The sequence below is a fragment of the Sinohyriopsis cumingii genome, chromosome 18 (genome assembly GCF_028554795.1).
Source record: "Sinohyriopsis cumingii isolate HCF-2022 chromosome 18, ASM2855479v2, whole genome shotgun sequence".
NCBI classification, from domain to species: Eukaryota; Metazoa; Mollusca; class Bivalvia; order Unionida; family Unionidae; genus Sinohyriopsis; species Sinohyriopsis cumingii.
Window position 1 is genome coordinate 74,230,446 of NC_142978.1, and position 15,496 is coordinate 74,245,941.

The 15,496-nt window shown below is 33.8% G+C and overlaps 1 protein-coding gene across 1 annotated transcript in view; it reads left to right on the plus strand.

Moving 5' to 3' along the window:
• Positions 1-1,185: 1,185 nt before the first annotated feature.
• Positions 1,186-15,496, plus strand: part of LOC149776987 (uncharacterized) — a 35,658-nt gene continuing 21,347 nt past the window's right edge. Inside the window, exons 1-3 of the mRNA XM_089941727.1 lie at positions 1,186-1,341; positions 7,146-7,224; positions 14,343-14,435. Coding sequence (XP_089797853.1) covers positions 1,242-1,341; positions 7,146-7,224; positions 14,343-14,435 — 272 coding nt within the window. The 5' untranslated portion in view covers positions 1,186-1,241. The remainder of the gene's footprint in view (positions 1,342-7,145; positions 7,225-14,342; positions 14,436-15,496) is intronic.

Sequence of the window (15,496 nt, forward strand, 5' to 3'; positions counted from 1 at the left end):
GGAAATTATGAATTAATTTTGACAGCCACTGTGTGCAGTTTTGTTGTGTTGCAAATGCTTTTTGTTTGTAGAAAAGTGAATATCTATGTTTGCATATTTTTATAGTTCAGTGATTATTTAACGCTGTTATTGTATAATTGTTTACTATATTTTACTGTTAAATTTGTCTGACAGCCGTTATGTGCAATATTGTTGTGGTATATTATATTAGATTTTAATATTCATGTATTAGCAATATTTTTTTATTATTATTAACAACTTTAAAAATCTGAAAGGGCATTAGCGTTTGCTTGTCTTTTGTTGCTTATACTAGTTAGGCATGCTATCTTTTCTTTTTTTTGTCCTTCTATCCCATCATAACAATTTTTTTGTTGTTATTTAAAAAAAAAACCTCTTAATTCTCTTGCAATTTTGACTTGACTTTCATTGCAACCACAACGCAATAACGGTGCCTACAAGGCACAGAATATATCAAGTGTCTATTTAAAGCGTAAATGACAATGAACAAAAATAAATTACGCATTCACATGTATTAACGATATTGAATGTATGTGAAACAGGAAGTGTCAATAAGTCTTCGCAAATGAAAATATTAATCTATCATTAATGGAATCGTCATTACTCAATTAAGGCATTACCAGAACAAAGTTGGCATGCACAAGCTACACGTTGGTGACACTAACTCGTATTCAGTCTTTATATGTTATAACAAAGATATTAATGATTTGCTTTCTTCCAATTTTTTTTTTTTACATAATTACTATTTGCCTTCTTCCAACTTTCTCACATTCAGTAAATTGCGTTATTTTCTTCTTTGTTCATTTTTCCACAGAACAAGTAGTAGCGTGTTGCAATTAATTTCATGATCACTTGACGTACGATTGTGACATACTGCACAATGATTCTCTACTGCACATTATTTATAGACATTTCACAGTAAAACAAGGATTTGATATGTACGTATTAGTTACTTTTAGTAGACATGATGCCAGTAATTGGTAATTGAAACATAAATGGGCCTTTTAGGGTCGGGCCTTTTCGGACAGGTCCTATTAAGCATTAGTCCGTTTTGGTTGCGGGCCTTTTTGGTACTGTTCCGTTTTGACCCTGATCCCACTTGAGCATTCTGTATTCGGTTCACTTTTTATAATCATTCCATTTTGAATAGACCAATCTTGACGGGTTCATTATTTTTAGTTAAAAGCATCATTCTAGTAAAGTTGGGTACAGTCTTTCCTAACATGTCAGCCTCCATGGATTCCGATACGAGTGGCAGTGATGACGAAGAAACCATTCGTAGATTGCAAGAAGCTGTTGTCGACAGTACTTCTTTGATTGGGAGTGTGTTTATATTGAGTTTAATTTCTGTACGAATTTTATTTTAATTAAGTCTGAAGCCATCTTGAATTATGGAGCTTCGTTTTAGCACAGGGGCTCGTATCGTTGCTTGCAATTGACCTGTCATACATTAGTCCAAGTTTCCTCTGACCCTTGTATCCCATTATTGATATTTGGACATTTATGTTGGGGTCTAGGGTCAGAGTCCATTCCCTATCGAAAAGTTGGAATTCGCCGACACCATTTGGTGTCGGCATGGGGTAGCCGCTTACTAGTCCTACAACCCGATATTTTGTGTGTGTGTGTGTGGGGGGGCACTTAAACAAAAACGTGTGTTATGTCTTACATTGTAGGACTAGCCGTCCCAGCAAACTTGAACGCCCTTTCATCGAGATATACCTGCATGAAATCGATAGGAATATGATTTATTGTCTAAAAAATAGTGAGCATAGCATTCGTCATGTCTTTAATCCGCAGACAGACGTGACGAAAGTACGTCGCTGCTGAAATTTGAAGTGGATCTGGCCATTTGCATTCTGAGTCACATGACTATATAAATCTCGCAACTTACATGTCAACATCATCACCACCACGACCAAAAGCAGCATCAGTATTACAGAACATAATGTTGTAAATATATGTCTCGTACTAGTCTACTGTACGTCTATTATCCATGTACAAAATTATTCATCATCAACAACTCTACTATTTAACATCACCTCCAAGAAGAAAATGGAGCATACATTTTCCTTAAAATATATAAATATAAATTATTTACATGATGTTTCAAGAGACACTGAGAAGTACTAAAAAGTATAATTGGTACCTTGAACTTTTTGAAACACTTTAGGGAACTTAAAAGCTAGCATAGTAATTGCAATTATTGATTAGTTAATGGCTGCAAGAATAAACAAGTTTACTCGAAATATCTATAAAGTTTGTCATTAAGTTAATGTTTTTTGATGGGCTGAGAGAACATATGACACTTTTGCTTGACTTTCCTTTTGTCACTATTTAAAGGACTCTCATCTGTATTAATTCAGACTTTTGTCGGCTGTTTCAAAGGTATGTGCCTACTTAGAACAGTGTCACTGGCTTCAGTTGGTAAAGTCCAGAATTTGACAGAATTTAAAAACAAAACAATAAATTTAGTTAAAGACGGTTTTAAAGTTATAAGAACTACTGAATAAATTATTAGTTTCTTAAGCACTCCACTGGCTTAAAATGCTCAAATTCATTGCAAAATGACTGAAATTGCTCAATAAATGTCACTTTAAACATCACTTTAAAATGTCCACACCTATAGACATCGTGTGATATGACTGGGAAATGCTCAGCTTTGAAAAGTTGTTACATAACACTATGCGATTAAAATAATCGCAAGTATTTTCCAAGACAATAAAGGTATATTGTATTTCTTCGCAAATAAACTGATTACTCTCATTTCATGATATGATGATAACAGCGGAAAAGGGAAAAACCTACAGATTCTTTGCGCAACTAAACCTTAGATATAGCTGTAAGCAAAATCAAAATGTTGATAGGCTCAGATTACAAGAAAGCATTGACAAATGCAGTTGACATGATATTCCCAGGGGTCAAAAGGAAATTCTGTATTAAGCATATCAAAGACAATCTTAAGCAGCAAATAACTGACAAAATTCTGAAAACTTCCAATGATGCACAAAAGAATTATCAGTGAGATATTTGGCCCTACTGGAGTAGCCTATGCAAATGATAACATTGACTTTAATGACAGAAATGAGAAATTAAAAGAAAGATTGAGATATCAACACAAAGACTTTCTACCATGAAGCTTGCTGTAAAATAGACCCCAAGGAAAACTAATGATCTTATTCTACAGCTACACAGTTCTTATCAGTGGGGAAGAAAATACACATGGAAATATGTCTGAAATGTGAGCCAGTCACCATGATGACTGTATTCAGCATGTTTATATCAGTATGCCATGTATATTTTTAACTTAATTTAAGTGCTTTGCAAAAGAGATTTTAGTGTTAATTTTTAAAACTTATTGCTTTCTAGAAGTTTTAGTGTTTCTTAGTAGTTCTTAATGCTGTCCAACAGTGAATACATGTTCTTTATTTGAAAAGACCGCAACATAATGCAGAGATAAAAAGAAAAGAAAAAAGTACTTTTATAAATGTTTTATTCCCAGTTGTATCTGAAATATATTTGAATGAACTTTTCCTTGTTTACTTTTGTTTCATACATGTTTCTTTTCCCGTTTTCCTTTTCTTTTACTTTGGTTGGTGTATTTTTTATCGGTTCTTTTTGTGCCGGTTTAATTTTGTTTCTGTTACTTTTTTTCTTCTTACATTTTATATTTCTTGTACACCAACCAGTAAAACAATGCCTAGACAGAGTTATCTTTCCTGATGCTAAAATACGTTTGTATTTGTTACGGTACATGTAAACAATATTTATAGATTTATTTTAGTAACATTTTATGTTTTCTTGGGTAATTTAATGCTTTACAGTGTTCTTACACTTATAGCCTCTTAGTGCTTCTAAGTGGTATTTACCAAGACCAGTTTTGGAACAGGGGTCATATCAGTGCTTACAATTTTCTTGTAAATAATACATTTACTATAGTGAAATGCTAGTTCTCATTAAGGACCTTACTTTGTAATTTTACATGACATGCCTGGTATTTCTGTCCTGTAATATATGCATTTTGTAATGTGAGAGGAAAAGACGTGTTTCTGCAAATATATGCTTATTCCACAGCATACATACTTGACTGACTGACTTGTCAGACCTACATTTAGCACCCTATATATAAGCCTTATCTCTGGTCTCTAAGTTGCTGAATCAGCAGTGGGAAAGTCTATGGTACTATATAGCACTGCTTATAGAACACTACACCCCTCCTTTTCTTTCAGACTTAAAATTTAGGTATTGAACTAGTTATAATGATAGTAATACATTTTCTAACAACAGAAATTCACATAATAAAATTTATGAGTGTAATCAATGTCTTTTTCGTATATTGTATAAAATGGTCAGCTTATAACTGGCTAAAGTAGGCTTACAGTTCTCACAGTTTAGTCTTGATAATGTTGTTGGTTTTGATTGATGTTAAACTAAATTGCCATTTGATGAGAGACACGTGTTACTGTTATTGTTATAAATTATCTTGATTTACACAACAGTTTATAGTTATAACAATACCGCTCTGGTGGCCTAGTGGTTAGAGCCTTTGCCTCAGATGCGGGAGGTCGTGGATTCGATCACTGGCTGAGTCATACAAAAGACTTACAAAAATTGTGTCAACATAATGTGACTGGGTGGGACATCATGCTACATGTTTGGGGCATGATGCCCCAGTGCTAGACATCACTATAAAACTACCACACTGCAGACATGATAGCGATTTGACTGAAAAATTGTAAAAGCTACATTACAAATTCAAGTCACACACACACACACACAAACACACACAGAGAGTTATAACATCCTACACTGTTTATATTTAAAACATCAGAACAACACAATGTATTTAGTAAAGCTTCTAAAAGTTTGCATCATTTTGGGGGTCAGGTGGTTTTCTAACATGTGTTGATCTCCTTAATGATAAGTCTAATGTTGAATATGTGTCACCTGCATCTCTTTTCATTTATTGTATCATATGTCTGGTTGTTAGATGGTGGAATATGGGGTAAATTCTTTACTGTCTTGAAGAATTAAAAATTTCTAGTGATCTGATGGTCTTCTCACTGTTATCATTGATCCCTTTTTCTTGATCACTTAATATGGTCTAGGGTAGAATGGAGTTGGCAACTAGCCCCGCATTTCTTGCTTAACTAGAATACTGTCTCCAACTATATACCTTGAATTAGTTGTTGTTTACTTAGACTGTAGCATGGTTTACTACAATGTTATTGACAACTAAAATAGCTATTCTAAAGTGGACATGGTTCTTTTGCAGACAATGAAGTTGTAGGAAATGATGCTATAGTCAGACTCTGACAAATTTCTTGAATAAACAAGATACATTGAGGGTATTTACAACCCATTTTTAAAATAATTACTGGTTTGTCAATTTTTTATCACTACACTTAAAGTAGTCGGAGGAATGCCATGAAACTTTAAACACACTTTCTTCCCATGATTTAGTTGGTCCTAATGAAAATGATGCAATCCAGAATGTCTTTGAATGAATTCTCAATAATCCCAAAGTAGTGTTTTAGTCCAATGAATAGTTTAAATAAATGAATTCTTCTAATATTATATCTGAAAACAACTACATGTATATAAATTCTGATCATAGATTCCCAGAGACATATTAAATAGGAATGAATACTTGTTTTCAAAGGCTCTTTATATATTTCACTTAACATAAAACGCAATGGAATGCTCTGGAAAATGGATCATTTCTAATGGAAACTTCCTTCAAACCAATAAAGAAGGTCAAGCCTTGAATTAAATTATTAATAAACATCTTCTTTACTATTTAAAATTTTGACAAAAATCTGGTAGGCAATCATGACAAAAGTCCGGTACACAGTATAGATGTACAAAACACAGTGGTCATCTTGGAAACCTTGTTATCGCTACTTCTGATGAATGGATGGTCACATCAACAATGGTATTTTCTTGTTGATCATAAGAAAAAATTGTGTCCCTCAGGCATGCAATATGATTGCCACAGTATCCATCTTGAAAATCTTGTCATTACTTCACTGACATGAAAGGTCATATCAGCATGTGGTTTTCATTGAAAGAGTTCTTATGAAGTCCAGTTGGTCATAAATGGAACATATGTCTGTAATGACTACCACAATGGTCATCTTGAAAATCTTGTTCTTGCTACATTTCCAAGATGGCTGGTCATATTGGTACTTTGCTCTTACCAAAAGACTTCTTATGTCTACTTGGTCCTAAATGGAAATGATGCCAATCTGTTATCCAATATGGCCATCATGGCAGCCATCTTGAAAATCTTGCTATTGTTACTCCTTCAAAATGGAAAGTCATATCAACATGGAATTTCCACTTGAAGATTTCATATGATGTTTTGTTGGCCTCAAATGAAAATCTAACATCCAATATGTCCACCACAGCAGCTAATTTGAAAATCTTGTTATTGCTGAAGAATATGAGAAATGGTTGCAGTTCTTGGCATTTAAAAGTCACCCCCCTGACCAAACAGTGTTTATAAACATTATTTCTATATAAAATAATTGTTTTAAAGTAGGATACATTTGGACAGATCATGATCCATAGAAAGGATAGGAATTTTAAACCTTGTGCTAGCAGATTGAGCACTGTTATTGTTAACTTGTTACACCTTTTGCCAAAGTTAGCACAAAAAAGACTAAAATAGCAACTCAGAACAAGGCTTATTCTTTGTTCAAACAGTTTATGCAGGCAGTGGTATTAAGATGTCATTGGGCGAGCAGTTTGTTAAGGGACCACAAACTTTGTTCAGCATGAACTGGTGTTATTTACGTGCAGATAGAATTTGCATTTAAGATTTCGAGAGAAGGGCTTCATGTGCCCTCTATGAACAAGTGTCCTCTATAAAATGTCATACATGAATAAATGTCCATTATGACCAAGTATCCTGTATTAACAAGTGTAATTTATAAAATACCTGTTATGAACAAGTCTTCTTTTTAAATTGTACTTTATAAAATGTCTTTTATGAACATTTGTCCATTATTAAATATCGTTACGAACAAATGTACCTTGTGAATAATTATCTGTTATATAGACATGTTAGCTAAATAAGATGGCAATTTTGATTTGTTAGTTTTTCAGTCATGAATCTTATCTTACAGATATTTCCTCTTCCAAACAAGCTATAGGAAAGGGGTCTTCTGGAAATCCTTTTGAACATAACAAGAAACAATCTAATAGGTAAACCTGAGTTTATTGCTGTTTTCTTTGTTTTATTTTTTTTATCTAAGCAGAAGGTTATAATTAGATGTGAATGAGTATATCCGTTGACATCTGGTTGGGAATTGATTTCGTATATGAACATAAGCATAAAGATTTTTTTTTTTAAATACAAAATTCATCTTTCTTGTAAAATAAAACAAAATGTCTTTCCATTACCAAAAGACTGAATGTGTTGTAAATCTTAAAAATGAGCTCAAGGAGACCTGAATTTAGAGACTGAATTTTAAAAAGTTGCCCCTAAGTAGTGACTTTTTATATTATGTGATAACAGTTCACTTGTCTACAATTATGTGATCAACAACATGTTATAGCATTGCATGATGTAATGAAATTTGTTTGCAGCATTGCATGATCATACCAACCTTGCCAGTTGTAAGAATACAAATGTATCATACCAACCATGGCAGCTGTAAGCATACAAATGTATAATACCAACCTTGCCATTTGTAAGCATACAAATGTATCATACCAACCTTGCCAGTTGTAAGCATACAAATATATCATACCATCCTTGCCAGTTGTCAGCATACAAATGTATCATACCAACCCTGGCAGTTGTAAGCATACAAACGTATCATACCAACCTTGGCAGTTGTACACATACAAATGTATCATACCAACCTTGGCAGTTGTAAGCATACAAATGTATCATACCAACCTTGGCAGTTGTAAGCATACAGATATATCATACCAACCTTGCCAGCTGCAAGTTTTAAGCATACAAATGTATCATAAAAACCTTGCTTGGGTCAGTGGGTCTTATTGGAGTTTTTTGAGGTTCTTCTTTCACCAGAAAAACTGGCTGCCATTTATAGCTTATCATGTGATGAAAAATGACATAAAACTCCAAACAATAGCAACAACATTTGCCAGACATATCAGACAGTTCAAAGGTTTTGCCTTGCATATGTTATGAGCAGCCGGACATTTGGTCATCGAATATCAGAAATATCATTATACCAAACCGTCGTTCATTGTTTATTTATGAAACAGGCAAATAAAAATCTTAATGAAGTAAAATTCAGAGGTCGTCTTGTCTCGTTTACATAGTTTCTTGGTCGTGCAATCAATAAAGGTGTCACCGACTAAACTTAATTAGAAACATCTAGGTCTGGTTTATGTTATGTCTATTTGATTTAATAATATCTGGTTTAATTGTTTGTAAGCTTTAAAATCTATTTTTTAATTTCATTATGTCGAAATAATGTAGTTCTGTTTACTAGGAACTCATACTTTATCCAGAAAATAGTTGGGTCCCCGAGTGGCCGAGTGGTCTAAAGCGCTCACCGTTCCTGATCACTGCCATCTCACCTCTGTCTGCGTGGGTTCGAGTCCAAGGCTCGGCTAGCGTGGGTACATGGAAAAGCCTGTCACTAGCTTCTCGTGGGTCGGTGGTTCTTCTCTGGGTTTTCCAGGGTTCTTCCTCCACCAGTTATACTGGCTGCCATGTATAGCCTATCATGTGCTGAAAAATGGCGTTAAACCCTAAAACAACAACAACAACAGCCAGAAAATAGTTTGACCTTGACTGTTCATTTCTGTAAACACATACGGCTGACCTGGTTCCTGACCTTAATTAAAATTTAGTAACAGTCACGTCAACAAGTTTTTTTAAAAATATTTATTTTTATTGTGGGAATAATAAGGTTGAAATTGAGGCTATGTTGGATACGTGACCCTTGACTTGTAAATAGTTTTTAGTGAAGTAAACAACGTTTATTCTTGTAGTAAAATGATTGGTTCTTATCAAGGACATACAGGGGCTACGTGATTTGTTATATGTAAACATGATCACTTGACCTTTATCCAGGCATCTGTTTGTGCAAAATTCAAGTTTTAAACCATTGTTTTAGAGAAATAAACTCAGTCTGGCTTTTAAACACTGAGACGTAAAGGTGTTTCTTTTGTTGTGTCATTTTGGGAATTACATTTTAATGTTTATTCAGTTTTTTGGGACTCACAATGATTAATTCGTTTGTCATGAAATATTTTGAGAGCTTGTACAAAATTCTTGAACAAAGACATTTCTTAAAAATTTTATTTTGGATTTCCAAAACTGGATTGATATTTTTTGTTTCTACGAGGAGCTGTAGACTTCAACACAGTACAGGTTACAGCATACATCATCGCCTTCCATCTCGGATTCTTCATAAGGACTCAAACTTGAATTCCTTAGAACATTTCAGTATTAGACTTCTTAAATTTTATTCATGGATTATTCTTGGATTATTTTTGGATTTGATTCTTAAATTCGTAATTTCTTTTTTTTCTTCATTTTTACAGTATTTTTCCAGGGAAATAAATAATTTAAGTTTTTCAAAGCTTGTTGTTTTCACTCTTTATTGTGTTGCTGTTTATTCGAGCCTAAACATGTAACATAAGATTTTTATATTGTGTCTTTATTTGACATTAAGCTAGTTACAGCTCAAATGCCTGAAGGCTGTACTGATGACAATTTGCTTGCTTGATGGAGGTAGAAAAGGGCAACTTTATCAGTGATCAGCTTTTCAGTTTGTTATTCTATATTATGTTTTTTTAATTGGTAGGCTTTAATGCCTAGATGAGACAATATAAGTATAAAAGTTTTACTGCGAGAAAGAGCACTACTCTCCATGTCCAAGTCTGATCATTATGATAATGAAAACTGCAGTCCAACTAAGAAAGCTTGAGTTATTAATAGAAAGTGGACAGAGCTATTCCCTTGGCTGAGTTACGATGTCAGCCTCTATGCTGTCTTATGCAAACTCAGGAAAAAAGTATTATAAAGGTACACTTTGTATCACCTGGATATGCACACTCAGGAAATCGGCATTTAATTAGTGGAGTAAGCTGCATGGAAATGCCATGTAAGATCAGTGAAAGCCAAAAATATGACTTAGGACAACAAGCTGGTGACATTTTTAGATAAAGTATACTTAACATGCTTCGTGCTGACTGACAGACATCATGGCAAATTCTTTCGAACATCACCTCATACAAATTTATGTTTTTGCTGTTTTACTTTCTTTGTGACATCTTCAGAAAGATAAGCATCCTTGGGCATTGTTTGCAGATGAGATTTGCCATACATTACCAGAAAGGAACATGTTGGTGGAATTTTGACATTCCTGAAATTGGAGCATGTCGGATATATGCAACTGATTTTTAACCCAGGGTCCATCCCTACCCCTTGGGACTAAGTTGTTTGGTACAGCAACACATGGAGGTTATTTAGTGCTGGGGCAATTGGAGTAAATTGTATTGCCTAATGACAAACCATGTACTAGCATGGGATGATCCATTTTGGTGGGATTCCAACCCAGTATCCTTTCATTTTTGAGTCTGGCATGCTGACCACTAAGCCACCATGGCTTCTGTCTCTATCGTCATCTTTTGTGGGATATAAGAAAGCATATCAAAACAACTGTATATGCCCAATCTCTTGGGAAATAACTAGAAAACTATTGAAATCCCCACCTTATAACTCTATATGCACTTATTGGGCAAAAAAGACAAATTTTACTGGCAGCCTAAATTGGCTGTAGGGTCCTTCTTTACTCAAGGAGACTTAGCCCCAAGATCCTACCTTGAAAACCATCAAGATCCTCTCCATATAATCATATCCTTACTTCTTACTGGATATGAATAGATAAATGTATATACCCAAGTAACAGTTGCCCATGGGGAAGTTATTACCTACAGTGACCTACCCAAGAAGCTAATACTTTGGGTTTTAGGGATACAACTTTTGCCAACACAGAATTTTATTTTTCTTTGAAAGTCAGGTGATATATTTTTATTTTCACATTCCTGGGCATATATTAATGAAAGTATGGTTCTTTGTAATAGTAAATTTGCTCTTTGCTCATTTTTAAATTTTTTTGATCAGTTGTCTCCAGGATATTTATAAAACCAAAGTCAAAATGGTGTGAACAATCAACACCTGATGCAGTCATAATACCAAAGCACAGGCAGGCAGTTGGATCACCAGGTGTTTAAATGCTGTAGTCGGCACTGTGAGCACCAGGTTGGATGTTGATTGACTGCCAACACTTTGATATTTTGACTGTGCTACACACAAATTGTCTGCACCATTTTGAATTTGGATATTGTCTACATTTTGAATTTGGATATTGTCTACAGATATTTGAAAATGATTTTACTAAGTGGCGTTTTTTGTTTATGAAGGTTTACTGCATAGCCTGAAATGATGTGTGCATTTCATTATTATGTCCTTCATTTGGTGTTATCAGTGTGAAAGTGCCATGAACTCTGGGAGATATTGGTCATATGATGATGTGTGACTTCTGACCCATTTTTTTAAAACAAATTATATGTTTTCATACCATTTTAATAAGGATAAGAACATTGTTGTAAAACAATTTTAATAAACTCATGAGAAGTATCTAATCCTTTGGAAATTATAAGCAATGAATAATCTTCCATAAATCAATGTTGCGAGATTTCTTTGTTGGAATTTGATATGAGCTTAATAATTATCATGATGAATACAAATTCACCCGCCAGCATTCAGTTTTCTTGATTATCTGATGAGAGGACTCTGTTCTCATTACTGTATACAGTAAAACCTGTCTTGAGAGACCTCTGCTATGAGAGACCACCTGTTTTGAGAGACCAGGATCTTCATGCATGGATTTATTGATTATATAGTGCTATTACCTGTAATGAGAGACCACCTATCTTGAAAGACCAATATTTTTTGGCAGAAGAGGTGGTTATTCAAGGATCTGCTGTATACAAATTTGATGATTTTAGCTATCATTTAATGGAAAGTTGGTGACAGGGCACATTATTTCCCATTAATTTAATATAATGACCTTTACATTGGAATATATATATATATATATATATATATATATATATATATATATATATATATATATATATATATATATATATATGTATGTATGTATGTATGTATGTATGTATGTATGTATATATATATATATATATATATATATATATATATATATATATATATATATATATCTATATATAAATAGGGGAGCATTAGCCAATGCACACTGCCTATGAAGTTTTAATGGCACATTTTCCTGTACTTTTTCTATATAATGAATATAATCACCCTTACATAATGCACACCACCTACATGGTTTTAAGTGGTTTGGATTGCTTGGACCTGGAGCTTTATAAAAACAAACATTTAAAAATAGTTATAATCCAACATTTCACAAGAGATCACCTTAACTGTAATGATGATCTGTCACATTTCTGCTCTATATGCTGTGCATAGCCTGTGTGCCAAACTAAATCATTACAGAATGAGATCTGCCATCCCATAATGCATCAGCAGATCAGAGTCTGTCTTGTTAACTTCTTTATTTTGTCTCTAAGGACCCATCTTCACACTTCCAGAGGAAATGTCAAATTGATGTCCCTTTGCAATAGATCAGAAGTCACCAGGGGAAAAAAAGTATATTTTTAGAAGTGATTTCAGCAAATACACACAAAAATAAATACAATTTTATGTTTTCTATAAGTTTCTGTTGACTGTAAAATAGGAGCAGATTTGTACATATTTTGTGTATATCTTATTTTTCTAATGCAATTGAATGCACACACATTGAGTTTTGTATATTTTTCCCCAGTGACCGTTAACTAATTGCAAAGGGATTTAACTCTTACATCATCTTTTTGAATGTGCTGATTGGGGTATAGTCTCCTAGAGTCAGGACGATCAGTGTTTGACTGTACTACAGTGTTCCTTCACTATATTGCTGTTTAGGTGAGCCATAAATGTGTGTTGTGATATTGATGATGTCATGTTATCTGAGACTAAATACATAACCATTCCTGTGTTATATATGGGACTGTATTATACTCATGTGGTTTATAGTGAAGTCCAAAACCATACCTGTGTTATATCTGGGACTATATTATACTGAAGTGGTTTAGAGTGAAGTCCATGACCATACCTGTTATATCTGGGACTGTATTATACTGAAGTACATTATAGTGAAGTCCATGACCATACCTGTGTTATATCTGGGATTGTATTATACTGAGGTGCTTTATAGTGAAGTCCATATCCATATGTGTTATATTGTACTGTATTATACTTAGGTACTTTTTAGTGAAGTCCATGACCATACCTGTGTTATATCTGGGTCTGTATCATAATGAAGTGCTTTATTGTTAAGTCCATGACCATGCTGTATAATATCTGGGACTGTATTATACTGAAGTGCTTTATAGTGAAGTCCATAACCATACCTGTGCTATATCTGGGACTGTATTTTACTCAAGTACTCTCTAGTGAAGTCCATAACCATACCTGTGTTATATCTGGAACTCTATTATACTGAAGTGGACCGCCCCAGTGGCTTAGTGGTTAGAGTGTCCACTTCAGATGTGGAAGGTTCGAGGTTCAAACCCCAGCCGAGTCATACCAAATACTTATAAAAAAAATTGTACTAACAGCTGCCTCACTAGGCACTCAGCATTTAGAGGTTAGTTTTAGGACTGGTCAGCCTGGTTTCAGGATAATGTAACTGGGTGGGACACCATGCTACATGACCTGCTGCATGATGTGCTTGACATCACTATAAACGGCCACGCTGCAGACATCCTAGCGATATGACTGAAAAATTGTTAAAGCTATGTTTATAATTCATATCACACACACACACACTGAAGTGCTTTACAGTGAAGTCCATAACCATGCCTTTGTTATATCTGGGATAGTATTATACTGACAGAAGTGCTTTATAGTAAGTCTATAACCATACCTGTGTTATATCTGGGACAGTATTATACTGACAGAAGTGCTTTATAGTAAGTCTATAACCATACCTGTGTTATATCTGGGACAGTATTATACTGACAGAAGTGCTTTATAGTAAGTCTATAACCATACCTGTGTTATATCTAAAACAGTATTATACTGAGGTGCTCTCTAGTGATGTCCATAACCTTACCTGTGTTATATCTGAAGCTGAAAAATCTGTAAAGGTCCACCTGTCTTCAGGGGCCACTTATTTTATCCTACATACAGTCTTGTGAACAGGTTTCACTGTACTCTGTAATAGAAGACTATAACATGCATCTTGTTTCAGATTTTTTGCTGAGCCAGAAGAAGCTAACGAGCTAAAAACCACTCCAGAGTTTCGTCACTTTGTTAGCAAGAAACTTTCATCACTACTGGACAGGTAAGTTTTTTTTTCTTTCTCCAAAGAGTTCAGATTATAAGGAGAATACTTTTGTAGTGTCTGTAAATTTCATATCATTGCTCTGAGTTACAGTGCCTTTTTACAAAGTTGTATAGAAAGCAACTTATTGGCTTTTCTAATTCTCATAAATCTGTTTTTAATAAAATGAAAATTTTCTTGTAAATATTTGCATATTACTTCAGCAACATTGAATCTCAACTTAAAAGGAGCTGGTCCTATCAGGCCCACATTTGCCCCAAAATTTAACAAATGTTAAAAAATACATTTGAACTTGGAATACCCTGGCAATAAGAAAGATCATTATTGGAAAATCATACAATTACAGTACTGTTGAGGTTTCCAAAAATGTTGATACACATGCTTATGATGCTATGTTTGACTATGACAGCCATTTTGAATACAATTTGGATTTATTTTCTAAAATATTAAGTAGTCCAAATAAAAGAACCAATTTCATATTTTCACAAAATATAAATAAATTCATGAATAATTAAATACCAGAATTTCATTTTGGTTGTCACATGTGGACCATGTAAAAAAACAGAAAAATTGAAGTCTGTATTATTTGGTAGTGTTTATATCTACAGTGACCACATATTACCTAATTAATTAATATCACCTGACATTTTTACTAAAATGAGGACATAATGATTCCACAGACCTAAGAGAAAGAGTTATTCTCATGAAATATCCAGCATCATAGAATGAAGTATTTTATTTGACTAGAATTCTCTTAATATGTTCAGACATTGCATGGAGAAAGCAGTTATTGCATGTGTTATCATCATGTTATGTCATCAGATTTTCAGTTCCTGTTGAAAATTGAATGGAGGACCAAAGTTTAACATCAAGCAATATAAAGCATTTTAAAGTTTACTAATCAGGGTTTTAAATATACTGAAATTCTGCTCTCGTAAAAAAATGCTTGTGGTCCATGATGTATGTTATTTCTATAAACTGTGTACATTGGTATTCCCATTGGTGACTGCTGAGTTGTCAATAAGAATAGTTTCTTGCATTCAGTTTTGAAACTTCTACTG